Consider the following 21,080-nt stretch of genomic DNA (forward strand, 5'->3'; position numbering starts at 1 on the left):
TCCGGATAGGGAACTGGCCGTCCGGATAGGGAACTGGCCGTCCGGATACAGGATTGGCTGTCCAATAGAAGACAGAGGATGGCAGTAGACAGAAACTATTCAGCCTGTAGCTTGGTGCCCAGTGGTGTTCCGCACGGATCTGTTCTGGGGCCTCTGCTCTTTGTGATCTTTATAAATGACTTGGATGAGCAAGTAGAAGGGTGGGTTAGTAAGTTTGCCGATGACACGAAGGTTGGAGGAGTTGTGGACAGCGTGGAGGGCTGTTGTAGATTGCAATGGGACATTGACAGGATGCAGAGCTGGGCAAAGAAGTGGCAGATGGAATTCAACCCAGAAAAGTGTGAAGTGATTCATTTTGGAAGGTCAAATTTGAATGCAGAATACAGGGTTAATGGCAGGAGTAATGGCATATGGTGTGTTGGCTTTCATTGGCAGGGGAATTGAGTTTAAGAGCTGCGAGGTTATGCTGCAGCTCTATAAAACCCTGGTTAGACCACACTTGGAATATTGTGTGTAGTTCTAGTCGCCTCATTATCGGAAGAATGTGGAAGCTTTAGAGAGGTGCAGAGGAGATTTACCAGAATGCTGCCTGGAATGGAGGGCAGGTTTTAAGAGGAAAGGTTGAGAGAGCTAGGGTTTTTCTCATTGGAGCGAAGAAGAATGAGAGGTGACTTGATAGAGGTGTACAAGATGATGGGAGGCATAAATAGAGTGGATAGTCAGAGACTTTTTCCCAGAGCAGAAATGACTATTACTAGGGGGTATAATTTTAAGGTGATTGGAGGAAGGTATAGAGGATATGTCAGAGGTAGGTTCTTTACACAAAGAGTGGTGGGTGCATGGAATGCACTGCCAGCGGTAGCAGTAGAGTCAGATACATTAGGGACATTTAAACGACTCTTGGATAGGCACATGAATGATAGAAAAATGAAGGGTATGCAGGTTAGTTTGATCTCAGAGTAGGATAATAGGTCGGCACAACATGGTGGGCTAAAGGGCCTGTACTGTGCTGTATTGTTCTGTGTTCTATGTTTGTTGCATGCAGAGTGCAGATGCTCTCTGAAACAGTCTCCGAGTCTATGCTTGGTCTCACTGATGTAGTGGAGGCCACATCGGGAGCAGCAGATACAGTAGACCAAGTTGACGGATGTTTTTCTTCTTTTTGCTATACCTGCCCCTACACCTCCCCCCTCACCTCCATTCAAGGCCCAAAACAAACTTTTCATATCAGATAGGGGTTCACCTAAACATCCGTCAATTTGGTCTCCTCTATTGCTGCTCCCAATATGGCCTCCTCTCCAACAGTGAGACCAAGCGTAGACTTGGAGACCGTTTTGTAGAGCATCTGCGCTCTGTATGCGACAAACGACAACACCTTCTGGTCACCAACCATTTCAACTTCCCCTCCCACTCCCTGGGTGATACGTCCATCCTGGGCTTCCTCCAGTGTCACAACGGCACGACCCACAAACTCGAAGAACAACACACCTCATATTCTGCCTTGGGAGCCTACAGCCTGATGGCCTAAACATGGAATTCACCAGTTTTAAAATCTCCCCAACCCTGGCCTCATCCATGTCCAACTCTCCCTCTCATCCCCGCCTCCTTGAACTGACACAACCTGTCCATCTTCTCTCCCACCTATCCACCCCACCCATCCCACTGACCAATCCTCACCTCTCCCTACCTGCACTCACCTATCACCATCCCATCTACCTGCCCCAGTTCCACCCCTCCTCTCTCTATCTATCTCCCAGCTTTCTTCCCACTCCCCATTCTAAAGAAGGGCCCGACCCGAAATGTCAACTTTCTTGCTCCTCTGATGTTGCCTGGTCTGCTGTGTTCTTCCAGCTCCACACTATGTTGTCTCTGACTCCAGCATCTGCAGTTCTTGCTAACTCTCACTGTTATACTTGCATTAAGTTTATATTAAACTGAATGAACAAAAGCATAAGATATTGTATTATGTGACTGCAATTGCCAATGCAACTACAGTAAGAAAATATTTTTTTATTACCCAAGCACCACAGCCCCTACCCTCAATGAAAAATCATGTTAAAACATCATTTTGCTTAGTTTAGATTTTTAAAAAAACTTTGATGACATTTTATCTTCTGGATAAGGCAGAAATTCTAATTTAACTATAAAATATGTAGATCTTAAAGGGATTTTTAATGTATCGTGAAAAGAATTATTAAATTTTTAATTGCAATAAGAAATGCAAATCATTGAACAGTTTGTGTCCGTTTCTGAACAAGCACTTTGTAACTTGGGTTTTGCATCAACTTTGTTGTATACGCAGCACCCATAGCCTATGTTTAGAATATCATTAACTGCACTACTGAGTAAAATTAAATACATTAAACCACTCACAGTCACCTCAAACTGAGAGAATTTCTCAAATGAGGCAGAGAAGTGAGGCATTGCTTAGGTGAGTGGAGCACCGCAGTGCATTTAGCTCTCAGGAGCACACTGTGTCTCAAACATTTGAGCAACAGATGAAGCTAATCATTTTACACTGCTTCTGACCACTAGATATGGGGATAAGGTAGGAGTTTGGCACTTGATAATAAAGCTGGACTGGATAACTGAATTGGCGTAGACATGATGGGCTGAATGGCCTTCTTCTGCAACATAATAATTGTGATTCTGATACATCGTTAATTCCAAAAATTTGTTCATTCACTTTTAGTATTGCCATCTTCTTTTGCATGTGTCATCAAGTCTTTTCCATTTAATCTACTTTGCCCTTCATCCTATCAAAGATTTTCAATTTTGTTCTTCCCACCCTTCTGTCTCTGTACATGTTACGACCTATTACATCTCTAACATTTTATAAAATATAGAGGAAGTTATCACTGAAACATTAAGTCTATCCCATCTTATGTTCTTTGTTCATATGTCATTAAAGCAAGCACGTATGCATAATCAACAAGGAAGGCAAATGGTATGATGGCCTTCAAAGAGCTTTGCATATTAACATAAAGATGGCTTGCTGCAATTATATAGCCTTGGTGAGGCCACATTTGGATTGCTGTGGACATTTTTGGGTCTTGTCTCGGGAACGACATTACTCAGCACGGACTGGAGCAGGCCCAGAAGCACGGGCTTGTGGTGGTGGTGGAAGCAGGTTTGAGTTCTCAGCGGCTTCTGCATTGTTGAGGCGGTCCTAGCGCCAACTCATGGCTGCTGCTGCAGGGGTGAGTTTGAGTATCCAGTGATGTCTGCTGCCAGCATAGATTCATGGAGGAATTGGTGGAAGCAGGTTTGGGTCAGTACGAGACCCGGTGGCATCACCAGCAGCTGCATCAGCGAGGTGGGCCCACAGCAGATACATTGCGGCGGCAGAGTTGAGTTCAGGCTGGGTTGACACGCAGCAGCGAGGGTGCTATCTAAATTGGTGAGGTCCAGCAAGAACTCAGTGATGAGAGCATTGGTGGAGGCCAGATGGTGCCGAACAGTGATTTTTGTGACTTTTGTTGCAGTGGCGATGCTTCAGCAAAAGGGATTTGGCCATAAGGCCCATGGTCCATGATGCAGCACTCAACAAGAAGCGCTGCAAAGTTGGATATTTCTTTATTTCTTCATTTTTCTGCCTTTATATTCTATGATTTGGTGTATTTGTCTGTGTTTTAAGATGACATTGGAGACTGATGACACCACACATTTTTCACTGTAGTTTGCAACAAGATACACATGACAATAAATAACTCAAATAAGCACTGGAGTTCACGAGACTAACTCCAGGAGGACAGTCTTAATGAGGAGAAATTGAGGAAACTGGGCCTGTATTCCGTTAAGCTTCGAAGAATGGGAGGTGATTTAAATTAAATTTACAAGAGTGTTACAGAGTATGACAGAGTGTATTGAGATAGGTTGTTTCCTCTGGCTAGTGGCTTGAGAACCAGAAGACATAATCTCAGGATAAGGGGAGGCCATTTAAGACTGTGACGGAGAGGAACTTCTTCACAGGGAGGATAATGATTTGTCTACTCCAGAGGGCTGTGGAAGCTCAATCATTGAACATGTTCAAGTCAGAAATTGCTAGATTTCTGGTGACAAGTGCCATCAATGGGTATGCAAATAGCACAGCAAGTGGTGTTGACATACATGATCAAAGCCATGATCTAACTGAACTATGGTGCAGGCTCAACCGGCTAAATGGTCTGCTCCTGTGCTTATGTTCCTAGCCTGCAGTTATTTTCAGAGTTTTGTTTTATTTCAGATTTCCTGCAACTGAAGTATTTCCCGTCCATAAATGAAGCTTCATAGAAACATACAAAATACAGTATCCCATTCCCACTTTCTCTCCATACCCTTTGGTCCCTTTAGCTGCAAGGGCCATGTCCAGCTCCTCTTGAATAGATCTAATGAGCTGACCCCAACTGCTTTCTGTGGGGGAGAATTTCACAGGCTCACAACTGTCAGTGAAGAAATTCTTCCTCATCTCAGTCCTGAATGGCTTACCCCTTATTCTTAGACTGTGTTTATCCTTTATTCTCAGATTTCACTTTCAGCATTAGAATTTCAGCAACATAACCTTTAGAAATGTAGTAAGATTAAACTGAAATCAAATCAGAAAATATCTAACTCTACCTTGGAGGAACCACTTTAAAGCACTGTCACTGGCATATGGATACAGATAGAAAAGCTTGAACAGGAATTGTTATCAGTTAGAAGGGGGATATTTGACTATTAGGGATGAAAACACTTCAGACTAGTAATCAGCTGAATATCATGGTGATTCGGAAGATATAAAATGTAGACAAATGTACGTGGTAACCGTTTTACAAATATTAATGTAAAAGGAACATTATCAATCATAGTACCATTGCATATCACTTACACGATGCACTGCAAATAACTCACCAGGGCTGTCTCAACAGCACATTCCCAATCTACAACCTTTACCATATGAAAGGTCAAGGGCAGCAGATACACAGAAACAGCACCACCTGTAAATTCCCCTCCAAGCCACACACCATCCTGAATTGGAACAATATCACTGTTCCTGCACTGTTGTTGTGTCAAGATCCTGTTACTCCTTTCTTAACAGCACTGTGGGTGTCCCTACATCCCAAGGACATCAGCAGTTCAAGATCACCACTTTGCAATTCCAAGAGGGAAATGGAGACTAAACTAGCCAGCAATGCTCCCATCCCATGATCAAATATTAAGAAATCATTGTGATTTTTAGATTGAGACTGACAATATATCCTGTTATGGTAAAACAAACTTGTCTCAGCATGCAAAGCAGCAAAAGAAATTATTAAAGATGATAACATAATCAAATGACATCATATAATTTAGGACAAACATTTTCTTGTCACGCAAAGACAATGGTTTACATATGAAGGTATCAGTCGCAAAACATCTTTGGCCAGAAATGTTCATCAGCATTTCTGAGCATTAAATGTTCAGTTAAAAAACAGTTAGATCACAGCACAACAATTATTCAAGTACACTGCTGATGATTTCCAGAGATACTAAGTCCAAAGGCTAGAAATAACTAGCAGTGCACTGTTTGAAACATGTAGACATGAACCTGCACAAAACTGATGGGAAACTAAGCTCTTAATGGCTGGCCAAATCACAGTTGCATGAGCAATGGAAGGGGAAGTGGATGGAAGTGCTGAGCGCTCATCAGAAATACAGTGGAGAAAGAAAATAAGATCAACAAAGTCATGCAAAGCTGAAAGGAAACTACTCATCAGTTTTTCTCATTTTAAAATAGAATCTTTCCATATCAATTTCAGAGATGTAATTTAAAAAAAAAATTTTAACTTTGTATGTACATCACCATGGATACATTTAAACACAGGCAAAATACCTGAACTTAACGTGTAAATAAAGAAGCAACGAGGAAAGGTAAATTGTGTTATGGGCAAATTTCTGTCCAATGATATCACTTTTAAATCTAAAACAGTTTTTGGGAAGTTGTAAGCTACTCCTCTGACTGTGTTTTTCAATTGGTTTCAAGTACCTGCATATATTTAAAGCGACAGATTCTCTGCATCTTTAATATTGCATCAACTTCACTTTCCACCATTCAGTACTAGAACTTTTTGGCCCACCGTAATCACATATTTTCTGCCATTAAAAACAGCACCAGCAATTGGCAAGGTGCCCAATCAACAAATGGATTAACATAAATATCAATACTCCAAACGCGTACTTCATTGGAAATTCTCAACTAGAAAGCAAATACCAACAAAATAATTAAATAAAAAGTCACAGCTTATTTACGTAACCTTGCAAATTATTGTGTACTTTTGTTTATTGGAATTTTCCACTTACTTACCAGAATTTAATATCATTAAGTTAGGAAATTACTGGCTGGCATATTACTGGGACTTGAAGAAATGACAAAGTATCTCAATTACATTTTCAACAATTAATGTTTTGTACTGCACTGTACTCCTCAGCTTTGTCTTTTTTAAGGTTGGCAACCCTAAAGTTGGAACCAAAAACTTGAAAAAAAGAGACTGAAGTCATAAAATAAAAATTATTAAACAGTAATGAATCCTTCTAAATTGTGCATTTAAGTTTCACTGGTGCACAGATTTTTTTTGAAATTCATAAGTGGAAACCACTGAACTTCCTGCGTACGAACTGATGCTGATAACCATTTAATGCAAACTACATAACCTAAGCTTACCATCAGGCTGAGATTTAAAAATATATCTCTAAGAGACAAAATCAAAAACAGCTGGAATAATTATATTCTCACTAAGTCATTTCTTTTTCCTGGTAAGTTTATCCATAACAGCACAGGCTGAAGTCACAATATTGTGCACTTCATGTCAAATGAAATTGAGTATCTTTAATCAAGGTGAACAATCAAGCAACTTTTGCATAAACCGGACATTAAAATCAATAATGCAACTATTAATGGCGAGACTTAAGCTCAGATCCATTCTTAAGATATGTTTTTCAGTTGTGAAGTAGTAATATTAGACTTGAAACTTTAATGTAACTTCTCTCCCCACAAATGCTGTCAGGCCTGCTGAATTTCTTGAACACTTTGTTTTTATTTCTGGTCTCCAAAATGCACATTGCCTTTATCTGTTTAGATAATGTATTCTGAGTTCAATTACTACTTCTGATTAATTAATTTGGATAGCTTCTTGTGGGGCATACTCCTACTTATACAAACATATAAAATTGGAGCAGAAATAGGCCTTTTAGCCCTTGAAGCCTGTTCCACTATTCCATTAGATCATGGTTGATGTGTTTGTTTCTCAAATTCCAGATTCCCATTTATCCCCAATAACTCTTGATTCCCTTGAACAAGAATCTAACCATTTATTTCTTAAAAATATTCAATGATCTTTTATCCACTGCCTTCTGAGGCAGAGTGTTCTAAAGTGACACAATCTTCAAAATGAAATTCTTACCACCTCTGTCATTAAAGTGGCCTTGGATAGTGAAGAGAAAGTAAACATTCTCCATTCCATTTTCCCATTTTCTCCATCTACATCACATCTGTTCTGACGATGCCATCTTCCACATGAGTAAAGCAGAATATTTCCGAGGCCCCCAACAGAGCATTACCCAGCACAATGGTGGATAGAGGCCTCAGTCATGTCTAACAAGTTTCCCAATGTCTTCCCTCACCTCTTCTCTTTCCTCCCACAATACCAATAGGATCCCTCTGACCCTCACTTTCCACTCCACCAGCATATGCATTCAAAGTATCATAACCCACCATTTCCACCACCTCCTGTGGAATTCCATCATAAAGATACATATTTCCCTCCCCTCCCCTGTCAGTATTCCACAGGGACCTCCTGGTCCACTCCTTCTCCACTTTCAGCACATCCCCAAGACACCCTCCGATGTAACCGCAGATGGTGTAAACCTGCCATTTACTTCCACCCGCTTCACTATCCAAGGCTCCAGACACACTTTCCGCGTTAAGCAGTGATACGCCTGCACTTCATTCAATCTGGTTTAAGTATTTGCTGCTCACAACGTGGTGTCTACACTGGGGAGATGAAACGCAGGCTAGGCGACCACTTTATGGAACACCTAGGTTCGGCCTACAAAAATGACCGAGCTTCCAGCTGTCTGCCACTTCAAAACACCCTGTGTTCCTTAGCCAACATTTTTATCTCAGAGACAGAAAGGACTGCAGATACCGGAAGCTAGAGTCAATAAATGTGGAACTGGAAAAGCACAGCAGGTCAAACAGCATCCGAGGAGGAGGAAAGTCAACATTTCGGGCCAAAACCGTTCGTTCAGGACTGGAGTTCTCAGGCCTGCGACAGTGCTCCAGTGAATCTCAGAGCAAGCTGGAAGAACAGTATTTTATTATCTGTTTGGGAACCCGGCAGCCTTCAGGCCTCAACATAGAGTTCAATAATTTTAGGGCCTGAACTTCTTTTACCATGTCTTTTACCCAATCCCACACACCTAGACCGGATCGTGACATGGGCTGGAGTTGGAATTCTTGAAATTGGATAAGTCATCAGGGCCATATGGATTGGTCCCTGCGATGTTGAAGGTGGGCAGAAAGGAAGTGGCAGATGCTCTGAGGATTATTTTCCAATTTTCACGAAACACACGTGAAGTCGCTTCACTTGACGAAGGAGCAGCGCTTCGAAAGCTTGTGATTTTAGATAAACCTGCTGGACCAGAACCTGGTGTCATATGTCTTCTCACTTTCTTAAGGCAAGGTCATGCCTTACAAATTGGATTGATTTCTTTGAGGGAGTTATGGATGTTATCTACATGGATTTTACTAAGGCATTTGACAAGGTCCCACATAGCAGACTGGTCCAAAAAGTAAAACCCCATGGGATACAGGGTAATGTGTCAAATTGGATCTAAAGTTTGCTTAGTAACAGGAATCAAAGGGTAATGGTCGATGGCTGCCCTTGTGAATGGAAAGCTGTTTCAAGTGATGTTCCACAGGGATCAGTGTTGGGACACCTGCTGTTTTATACATTAATGATGTGGACTTGAATGTAGAGGGCCCAATTGGGAAATTTGCAGACAACATAAAAATTGGCCATGTAGTGGATAGTGTAGAGGATAAATGTAAGGTCTAAAATGATATAGATGGGTTGGTGACGAGGCCGGGAAAATGGCAAATGGAGGTAAACTCTGATAAGCGCGAGGTAATGCATTTAGGGACGTCAAACAGTAAAAGGGAACACATTATAAATGAGAAGATACTGAGAGGGGTAGGTGAAGTGAGAGATCTTGGCATGTAAGTGTACAAGTCCCTAAAGACAGTAGTATAGGTTGTAAAGATAAGGTTCTAAAGAAGGCATATGGATGTTCTCCTTCATTGGCAAAGACATAGAAGACAAAAATAGGATATAATGACAAAACTGTATAAGACACTGGTGAGGCCACAACTGGATTAATGCATGCAGTTCTGGTACCCACATTAGAGGAGTGACTATGCAGAGAAGCTTTACTAGAATGTCGCCAGGGCTGGAGAATTGTAGGTATAAGGAGAGATTGGAGAGGTGGGGGTTGTTTTCCTTCAAACAGAGAAAGCTGAGGGGTGACATGATTCAGGTCTACAAAATTGTGAGGGATAGAGATTGAGAGACAGGAGGAACCCGTTTCCCTTGGCAGAGAGTTCAAAAATCAGGAGTCACAGATTCAAGTTAAGTGGCAGAAGAATGACAGGGGATGTGACGAAAAAGTTTTTTACGCAGAGGCTGGTGGGTGTCTGGGATTTGTTGCCTGAGCTGTTGTTGGAGGCAAAGACTAAACTCTTAGATAAAAGTAACTGGATCTGCACCTTAAGTGCTGGGAGCTGCAGGGCTATACACCATGTGCATGAAGATGGGATTAGAACAGGCATCTGGTGTCTTTGGGTTGGCATGGACAAAATGGGCCAAATGACCCCCTTCTGTGTTGTATCATTTCTATGGTTGGTCTCACTACAGCCAACCTATTTTCACCAACTTATGGTCTCCAGTCTTTTTTACCCCACTTACCATCATCCATCTCTTTGACTGCCTAACTACCCCTTTACACCCACCCTACCTAATATGTATATTCCATCTTTTCCTAGCTACCAGTTCTGATGAAGTGTCACTGGACCCAAGACGATAACTCAGCTTTCTTTCCGCAGATACAACAAGATCGAGTCTCTCTAGATATTTGTTTTTGATCCTTACATTTAGCTTCAGTTCCCTCTCATAAAGGAATATATTCCATCAACCTTCTTCATTAGATGCAATACATGCATACTAACTTTCTGTGGTTCACACACCAGAACAACTAGATTCCTTTGCACTTCAGAATTCTGCAGTCATTCTCCATTTAAGTAATACTCTGCCTTTTTATTCTTCCTGACAATTCACAATTTCCCAAATTATACTCCATCTGCCAGATCTTTGCACATTCACTCAAACTATATCTGTCCGAAAATTCTCTATATGTTCTTCAGAACAGACTTTCCTACTATCTTGTGAATTTACATACCATGCCCCTCATCTAAGTAAATGATGCATATTGAAAGAAAGCTGAGGCCCCAGCTTGGACCTTTGTGGGACTCCATTTGTCACATTCTGTCAATCAGAAAAAGAGCTATGTTTTTATTCATTCCTGGGTTGGAAACATCGCTGGCTGGTCAGCATTTATTGCCTGTGTGTAGTTGTCATTGAGAAGGTGGTGAGCTGCCTTCTTGAACTGCTGCAGTCCATGTACTGTAGGCAGACCAACACTGCCAGTAGAGAGTAAATTCCAGGATTATGAGTGAAAACAGAAGTCGCTGGAAAAGCTCAGCAGGTCTTGCAGCATCTGTGAAGAGAAATTGGAGTTAATTTTTCGAGTCTGGTGACCCTTCTCCAGAACAGCTCTGAGGAAGGGTCACCGGACCCAAAATGTTAACTCTGATTTCTCTTCACAGTTGCTGCCAGACCTGCTGAGCTTTTCCAGCAACTTCTGGTTTTGTTTATGATTTACAGCATCAACAGTTCTTTTGTTTTTTACCCACGATTATGACCAAGCAACAGTGAAGGAACGGCAAATGGTTTCCAAGTCAGGACGATGAATGGCTTGGAGGGGAGCTTGCAGGTGGCGGTGGTCCCATGTATCTGCTGCTCTTGTTCATCTAGATGGAAGTGGTCTTGGTTTTGGGAGGTGCTGTCTGAAGATCTTGGTGAATTTTGCAGTAAAGCCTGTAGATAGTACACACAGCTGCTGTTGAACGTTGGTGATGGAGAGAATGGATGCTTGAGGATGCGATGCCAATCAAGCGGGCTGATTTGTACTGGATGGTTCACGCTACCTGAGTGTTGTTGGTGCTGCATCCATCCAGGCATCACACTTCTGACTTGTGCTGGTGGACAGGCTTTGGGGAGAGAGGAGGTGAGTTATACACCACAGTATTCTTAGCCTCTGACCTGCTCTTGTAACCAGTGTTTCTGTGGCAAGTCCAGTTGAGTTTCTAGTCAATGGTAACCCCAAGGATGTTGATAGTGAGAGATTCAGTGATGGTAACACCATTGAATGTCAAGCAGTGGTTAGACTGTCTCTTATTGGTGATGATCATTGCCTGGGATGTGTGGCATGTATGTTTATTGCCACTGGTCAGCCCAAGTCTGGATATTGCCCAGATCTTGTTGCATTTGAACACAGACTCCTTCACTATGAGGAGTCATGAACAGTGCTGAACACTGAGCAATCATCAGTGAATATCCCCACTTCTGACCTAATGATGGAGGGAAAGTCATTGATGAAGTAGCTGCATGGGGCCTAGTTCACTACCTCGAGGAATTCCTGCAGAGATATCCTGGAGCTGAAATGACTGACCTCCAATAACCACAACAATCTTCCTACGTGCCAAGTATGCCTCCAACCAACGGACAGTTTGCCTCTGACACGCACTGATTCCACTTTTGCTGAGGCTCCTTGATGTTACTTTAGGTCGAATGCAATCTTGATGTCAAGGGCTGTATCCAACACCTCACCCTTGGAATTCAGCTCTTTTGTCCACATTTGAACAAAGGCTATAATGAGGTCAGGAGCTGAGTGGCCCCATTGGAACCCAAACTGGGCGCCAGTAAGCAGGTTATTGCCAAGCAGGTGCTGCTTGATATCACTGTACTTCACACATTCGATTGTTTTACTAATTATCAAGAGTAAACTAATAGGGTGGTAATTAACCAGGTTGGATTTGTTCTGCTTTTTGTGTACAGGACATACCTGGACAAATTTCCACATTGTTGGGTAGATGCCAGTTGTATCTGTACTGGAAGAACTTAGCTAGGCAACAGCAAATTCTGGAACACAAGTCTTCAGTACTATTGCTGCACTGTTATCTAGGCCCCAAGCCTTTGCACTATCAAGTGCCTCCATCCATTTCTTGATATCACATGGAATAAATCAAATTGGCTGTACACTAGTATCTGTGATGCTGGAGACCACTGGAGACCGATGAGATGGATCTATTCAGCACTTCTTGCTGAAAACTGCTGCCAACGCTTCAGCCTAATCTTTTGCATTGTTGTGTAGAGCTCTTCAGACATTGATGACGGGGCTATTTGTGGAGTCTCCTCCTCCAGTGAGTTGTTTAATTGTCCACCACCATTCAGAATTGGATGTGGCAAGACTGCAGAGCTTAGATCTGTCGATCACTTGCTGTTTATGCTTTGGCATGCAAGTAGTCCTGGGTGGTGGCTTCACCAGGTTGACACCTCATTTTTAGGTATGCCTGGTGCTACTCCTGGCATGCCCTCTGCACTCTCCATTGAACCAGAGTTGATCTCCTAGCTTGAATGTAATGGTTGAATGGGGGATATGCTGAGCCATGAGGTTACAGATTGTGGAGCACAATTTTGATGCTATTGTTGGCCCACAGCGTCTCATGGATGCCCAGTCTCGAGCTGCTACATTTGTTCAAATTGTGCCCCGTTTAGCTCAGTGACAGTGCCACACAACACAATGGAGATTATTTTAAATATCAAGACCCGTTTACATACATGCTGTTTTCTACCAGTCAGCTAATCTTCCATCCATGCTAATTTATCACTCATTACGCTATGAGCTTTTATGTTCCACAATATCCTTTGATAGGCATCTTACCAAAAGGTTTCTGGAAATCTAAGTCTAGTACAATTACAATTTCTCCTTTATCCACAGCACATTTTATTCCTCCAAAGGACTCCAATAAATTGGTGAAACATGGGATTCCCTTTGAGGAAATCATGCCAATTCCTCCCAATTACCTTGAGTCAAGTGGATCATTACAATTTCTTTAATGATCAACTCTAATACCTTCCCCACGATTACCTTCAAGATAACTGACCTATAGTTTTCAGTTTTCGTTCTCTCCTTATTGAGTAGAAGGGTTATATTTGTTATTTTCCAGTCTAATGGAATCTTTCCTGAATCGAGGGAATTTTGGAAAATTAACATCAACGTGTCCAATGCCTCGTCAGCAACCCCCTTTAAGGCCACAAGATGAAGTACAGCTGGACTCAGATGTTAGTCCAAATTTCCATCAGATTGCTTCATACCACTTCCCTCATGTTTGTAATTTCCCAAAGGCCCACTCTCCCTTCCTGCTTTGCAACTATTACTGAAATGATTTTTGTATTCTCTACAGTGGACAGCGATGTAAAATATTTGTTTGCTTCATCCATCACTTCGTTTTTGTCTCATGTCAACTCCCAAACTCACTCTGTAAAGGTTGAACACACAATTTACATACTCTTTTCCTTTTTAAATACATGTAGGAATTCTTGTTATCTGGTCCCAGCTAGCTTCATCACAAACTCTCATTTCTTTCTCAAGATTAGACTTTCAGTCATTCTCTGCTGTTCTTTATATTCTCATCAATCATCTGAACTGCCATGCATCCTTGGGCATTTAATTGTTCTTCATGTTGATATTTTCCCTAACCTGCCTTAGTTAATCATGGATGATGGATCCTCCCTTTAAAAGTTTAGTTTATATTGGGAATATACTCTGAACCTCAGAGCTGTTACAACGCAGAATGGCAGGCATCTCGTCCTTACACCATGGTTGCACTTACATCAGTTGTTACCTAGTGCCAATTTCCTGCCTTTTCCCCATATCCTTGAACATCACTTCCATCCAATGCCTTTCTGAATGCCTCAATTGAACCTGCCTCCAACACATTTTAAGGCAGTGTATTCCATACCCTACCACTCACTATGTGAAAAAGCTTTTCTCCCATCATCCTTACTTTGCACACCACTTTAAATCTACGCTCTCATTCATTTTTCTTCCAGCCGCTCATGATTTTGAAAACGTCTGTCAGATCATGCAGCCTTCTTCTCTCTAAGGGGAACAGTCCCATTGTCATAAATCGCTTTTGCACTCTCTTCAATGCATTCACATCTTTCCAATAATATCACGTCCACAGCTGTGCACAAGACACTAGCTGTGACCTAGCAAGTATTTTAAACAAATTCATCATCACCTTCCTACTCTTGTACTCTATGCCTCTATTAATAAAGCCAAGAACATTGTATGATTTACTAACTGTATCTGTGCAGACACACACAACTCCTTCTGCTCCTGCACCCCCTTTAAATATATAATTTGGGTGAAGAGATCAAAGGTATGATAGCTAGATTTGTAGTGACATAAAGATAGGTAGGCAAGTGAGTTGTGAAGAGGACATAAGGAGCCTTCCAAAAGGGATACAGACAGGCCATGTAAGTGGGTGAAAGATCTGGCAAATGGAAAACAATGTGGGAAAATGTGAAATTGACCATTTTGGCAAAAAGAATAAAAAAATTAACTAAATGATGAGAGATTGCAGAGATTCTGAGATGCAGAGAGATCTGTGTGCCCTACTGCAAGAATCACAGAAGGTCAGGATGCAGGAATAGCAAATGATCAGGAAAGCTAATAGAATGTTATGGCTTATTGCAAAAGCAATTGAATGTAAGGGTAGAGAGGTTATGCTTCAATTATACAGGGCATTGATGAGACTCCCATCTGGAGTGCTGTGTACAGTACTGGATACTGTACTTACAGAAAGATGCTGATGCTTTGGAAACAGTCGGGAAAGGTTTACTTGATTAATACCTGAAATGAGCAGGTTGCGTTATGAGGGTAGGCTAGACAGGCTAGGCCTGGATCCACTGGAATTCAGAAGCATTAGAGGCGAATTAATTGAAACATATGAGATCCTGAGGGGACTTGACCAAGTTGACGTTGAAAGGATGTTTCCTCTTGTTGGAGAATCCAGAACTAAGGGCCATAGTTGAAAAATAAGGAGGCGCCCATTTAAAACAGATGAAATTTTTTTTTCTTTCTCAGAGAGATGGGAGACTTTGGAATTCCTCAAAAATCAGTGGATGTAGAATCTTTAAACATTTTTAAGGCATAGCATATAGATTATTGATTACCAAGGAGATGAAAGATTATTGGGGATATCCAGGAATGTAGAGGTGAGGTTAAAATCAGATCAGCCATAATCTTATTGAATGGCAGGGCAAGCTCAAAGAGCCAAGTAGCCAACACTTGTTCCTCGTTGGTATGTTTGCATTGCATCCCCAATTTTATATTGATCAGAAGGATATTAAAAGACAAAGTACACGACTTCTCATATCTCCGTATTGAATCTCATCTGCCACCTATCCAACCACTCCATCAATTTGTCAATGTTCTTTGGAGTTCCACACTGTCCTACTAACATTCTTCCAAGTTTTGCATCATCTGCAAACTTTGAAATAGCCTCCTACACACCAAGATTCAGATCATTAACATCACTTCTGCCGACATCGCAGCTGACCATATTGCTTTTCCGCTTCTGCCCAAATGACCATTCCCATACACACACCCACTCCTGAGCCAGTCTCCACCCGCACTCCCAGGTCCAGCTCTACACCTAGCCCCAGAGACAAACCCAGCCGGGTATTCATCATTCCCTCAGACCTCCCTTTCACTAAGGATGAACGGTCACTCCTTAGCAAAGGACTTACCTCCATTCCCCTGCGCCCACACATCAACAAATTCTGTACATGCCTAGATGTCGAACGCTTTATCTGTTGCCTCCATGCCTATTTCTTTGACTGGGAGTCTTACCCACCCTCTACAGACTCCTTCTCCAGCCTCCAACAAACTTCATCCTCCTAGGCACTCCTCCTTGGCTTCCTACCCTCCTTCGACCTCTTCATCTCCAACTGCAATCTCGACATCAATTGCTTAAATCTCTCCACCCGTCACTCACTCCAACCTCACCCCAATGAAACGTGCAGCTCTCTGCTCCAACCCCAACCTCACCATCAAACCCGCTGATAAGGGGTGGGGCTGGTATGGCGTACTGACCTCCACATCGCACAGGCCAGGCGCCAACTCTCTGACACCTCTTCCTACTGTCCCCTCACTTAGGACCCCACCCCTGATCATTAAACCTTTATCTCTCAGACCATCGCAGACCTTATCACCTCAAGAGCCTTCCTATCCACAGCCTCTAATTTCATCATTCCCCAACTCTGCACCACCCGTTTCTATATTATTCCCAAAATTCACAAACTTGACAGACCTGGTCGACCCATTTGTCTCTGCCTGCTCCTGCCCCACTGAACTCATCGCCGCTTACCTCGACTCCGTTTTTTTCTCCCCAGGTCCAGGAACTCCCCACCTATGTTCAGGATACTACTCGTGCCCTCCACCTCCTCCAAGCTCATCAGTTCATGTCAGCAAATTCTATTTATGTCCACATAGTGGTCCTTACTTAGATTTAGATACGAGAGTTTGAACCAATCTCTCCCTTTCAATCTGAATGTAAAATTCAATCACATTGTATTTGTTGCTACTTCAGTGCCTTAACTCTGTCACATCACACAGCACTAAATCTAAATATAACCTACTCTTCAGTTAGTTCCAAAATGTGGTGCACAAAGTAACTACCTTGAAAGCAATCCTGGAGCACTTCATCCAGGCTCTTACTGCTAAACTGTTTTTTCCAGTTTTTGTGTAGACTAGAAGTACCCATAATTATTGCCAAGCGTAGGATGGCTAATTTGGTTCTACTTTTTAAGAGGGGCGTAGACATGATCCAGGAAGTTACAGATTGGTAAGTCTCGCATTAGTGGTAGGGAATCTACTGCAGAAAAACTATTGTGTAAAAAAACCTTGTCTTGCACATCTTTAACATAGAACATAGAACATAGAGCAGTACATCACAGTACAGGCCCTGCAGCCCACGATGTTGTGCCGACCTATTATCCTACTAAGATCAATCTACCCTGCATACCCTACATTTTACTATCCTCCGTGTGCCTATCCAAGAGGTGCTTAAAACTCTCTAAAGTATCTGACTCCACTACTGCTGCCGGCAGCGCATTTCACACGCCCACCACTCTCTGTGTGAAGAACCGACCTCTGACATATCCCCTATACCTTCCTCCAAACACCTTAAAATTATCACCCTCGTAATAGTCATTTCTGCCCTGGGAAAAAGTCTCTGACTATCCACTCTATCTATGCCTCTCATCATTTTGTAAACCTGTATCAAGTCACCTCTCCTTCTTCGCTCCAATGAAAAAAGCCTTAGCTCCCTCAACCTTTCCTCAGAAGACCTGCTCTCCAGTCCAGGCAGCATCCTGGTAAATCTCCTCTGCACCCTCTCTAAAATTTCCACATCTTTCCTATAATGCGATGACCAGAACTGAACACAATATTCCAAGTGTGGTCTAACCAGAGTTTTATAGAGTTGCAGCATAACATCACGGCTCTTAAACTCAATTCCCCTGCCAATGAAAGCCAACACACCATACGCCTTCTTTACAACCCAATCAAATTGGGTAGCAACCTTGAGGGATCTATGGACGTGGACCCCAAGATCCCTCTGTTCCTCCACACAGCCAAGAATCCTGCCATTAACCCTGTAGTCTGCATTCAAATTCGACCTTCCAAAATGAATCACTTCACACTTTTCTGGGTTGAGTTCCATCTGCCACTTCTTTGCCCAGCTCTGCATCCTGTCAATGTCCCGTTGCAACCTACAACAGCCCCCCATGCTCAACTCCACCATCTTCATGTCATCGGCAAACTTACTAACCCACCCTTCTACTTCCTCATCCAAGTCATTTATAAAGATCACAAAGAGCAGAAGTCCCAGGACAGATCCCTGCGGAACAGCACTGGTCACCGAGCTCCAGGTTGAGCACTTTCCATCTACTACCACCCTCTGTCTTCTATTGGACAGCCAGTTTTGTATCCAGACAGCCAAATTTCCCTGAATCCCATGCCTTCTTACTCTCTGAATGAGTCTACCATGGGGAACCTTATCAAATGCCTTGCTAAAATCCATATACACCACATCCACTGCTCTACCTTCATCCATGTGTTTTGTCACATCCTCAAAGAATTCAATAAGGCTTGTGAGGCATAGCCTGCCCCTCACAAAGCCATGCTGATTATTTCTAATCAAACTGTGCTTTTCCAAATAACCATAAATACTATCTCTCAGAATCTTCTCCAATAATTTGCCCACCACAGAAGTAAGACTGACCGGTCTGTAATTTCCAGGATTATCCCTATTCCCTTTCTTGAACAAGGGAATGACATTTGCCACCCTCCAATCTTCTGGTACTACTCCAATGTACAGTGAGGATGCAAAGATCATTGCCAAAGGGGCAGCAATCTCTTCCCTTGCTTCCCCTAGAAACCTTGGGTATATTCCGTCTGGCCCAGGGGGCTTATTTATCCAAATCATCCAACTTATCTAACCTTACCCTCTTTTATCTTATTTTAAACCTACGTCCCCTGCGGGGGCAAAAACATTGAATCTTTATTTTATCCATGTCTGTTATAAGTTTGTAAACTTCTATCAGGTTGCCCCCTCATTCTTCAACATTCAAGTGAAACCAAACCAGGTCTGTCCAATTTCTCCTTGTAGCTAACAACATCCTGGTAAACCCAAAGCTACCACGACCTTCTGAGAGTGTGGCAACCAGAATTGTGCACATATTCCAAATGTGACGGAACTAAAGGTCAAACAACTGTAACTTGACTTGCCATTTTCACACTGCGCCCTGACCAATGAAGGCAAGCATGCCATATGTCTTCTTGACCATCTTACCAATTTGTGTCATCAATTGCAGGGAACTGTGGACTTGTACACCTAGATTACTCTACTAAGGGTTTCGCTACCTACATTCCCCTTCAAATCATTTATATAAGTTACAAACCATAGGAGTCCCAGCCCTGATACCTGCATGGAATCACTGGTTAAAAATCTCTAGTCAGAAAAACATCCTTTTACTGCTAATGTCTGTCTTCTATGACTAAGCCAGTTCTACATTCACCTTACCAGCTCACCACAGATCCCACGTGACTTCATCTCTTGTATCAGCCTGTCATGTGGGACTTTGTCAAAAGCCTTGCTGAAATCCACACAGACAACATCTACTGCCCTGCCCTCATGAATCATCAAGTTTGCAAAACACAACCTCCTCCACAGTTATGCTGTCTATCACTTCTAAGTCCATAATTTTACAAATGTGAGCAAATCCTATCCCTAAGAACCTTTTTCAATAATTTCCCTACCACTGATTTAAGGATCATGAATTTGCAGTTGCCTCGATTCCCCTGTTGCCCGTCTTAAGCAATATCCTCACCTGCATCCTTTGGCATTCTGGGATAGATCCCATCTGGTCCTGGGGAACTTGTTGAACTTACTGCTTTTCAAAACACCCAACACCACCTCCAGTTTCATACTGACATGCCCTAGAATATTAACATATCCCTCTATGGGCTCACCATCCACCATGCCTTTCTCACTTGTGAATACTGATGCAAAGTATTTGTTAAGAACCTGAGATAATTTCCCATCTTCTGCCTCTCTCCCTTCTTAAACAGAAGTGTTACATTAGCCATTTTCCAATCATCTGTGACCCCCTCTGACACCACTGATTCCTTAAAGATCACTGCGAATGACTCCACAATCTAGGCGATTTATCCATCTTCAGACCTTTCAGCTCCCACAGCACCTTTTCCTTCATGACAGCCACTACATTGATCTCTGTCCCCTGATTCTCAAACTTCTGGTATGCTACCGGCATCTTCCACTGTAAAAACTGATGACTACTGAGTGCCTCTGCCATTTGTTCTACTTTTCCATCCTCATTTCCAGCAGTTCAACGTCCACTCTTATCTCTTTTACTTTGTGTATATATTTAAGGTTCTTGAGTAGATTTGTAGCTTGGATTGTGGATGCTGTGGTTAGTTGGCTCGCTGAGCTGGTTCGTTAGTTCGCAGATGTTTCATTGCCCTGCTGGGTAACATCATCAGTGCAGCATCCGATGAAGTGCCGTTGTGTTTTCCCGCCTGGTATTTAAACTCTGGGGTCTGTTGGATTTGATTACCTCATTTCTGGTTTTCCTTCGCAGTGGTGTCTATATGGGGTCGAGTTCTATGTGTTTGTTGATGGCCTTCTTGGTGGAGAACTAGGCCTCTAGGAATTCCTGTGCTGGTCTCTGTTTGGCCTGTCCTATCGAACTGATGGTTCTCCTTACGTGTGTGAATGGAGATGATTGAGTATTGGTCGTGTCTTTTTGTTGCTAGTTGGTGTTCAAGTACTCTTGTGGCCAATTTTCTTCCTGTCTGTCCAATGTAATGTTTGTCACAGTCCTCGCATGGAATTTTGTACATTACGTTGATTCTGTCCATTGTGGGTAGGGAATCCTTGGTTCGAGTTAGTAGTTGGCATAGGGTTGACGTGGGTTTGTGTGCTAGTCTGTGCCCAATCGTCGTAGGAGTCTATTTGTGTATATATAAAACCTCTTGCAATCTTTTATATACTAGCTAGTAGAAGCCTTTTCTAAGGATGCCCACCTTAAAGAAGTTACCCTCCTCCCTCCGGAAAAACCTCAGTGTATCCCTCTCCCACTGCAACCCTCTTGTAATCTCTTCGGCCCTGAAACTGCTCGACCACGTCCTGAAGCAAACCAGGTACTACAGCCACATGCCCTTTCTGAGTACCTGCCTACAGAACTGGATCATCCCCAATGGACTACAGTCTACATTTAAGCCTTCCCAATTTGGCCCCAACCACGACGACCGCTACATTTACAACACTGATATCCTACAGAAGCGTTTCTCCTTGCGACTCCTGAAATACACAC

The 21,080-nt window shown here is 42.5% G+C and overlaps 1 protein-coding gene across 1 annotated transcript in view; it reads right to left on the reverse strand.

Moving 5' to 3' along the window:
* Positions 1–3,593: 3,593 nt before the first annotated feature.
* Positions 3,594–21,080, reverse strand: part of LOC109932639 (golgin subfamily B member 1-like) — an 81,549-nt gene continuing 64,062 nt past the window's right edge. The window contains exon 15 of the mRNA XM_048607204.1: positions 3,594–3,673. Within this exon, the coding sequence (XP_048463161.1) occupies positions 3,633–3,673 (41 nt within the window). The 3' untranslated portion in view covers positions 3,594–3,632. The remainder of the gene's footprint in view (positions 3,674–21,080) is intronic.

This window comes from Rhincodon typus, chromosome 17 (assembly GCF_021869965.1).
Source record: "Rhincodon typus isolate 14 chromosome 17, sRhiTyp1.1, whole genome shotgun sequence".
Taxonomy (NCBI): domain Eukaryota; kingdom Metazoa; phylum Chordata; class Chondrichthyes; order Orectolobiformes; family Rhincodontidae; genus Rhincodon; species Rhincodon typus.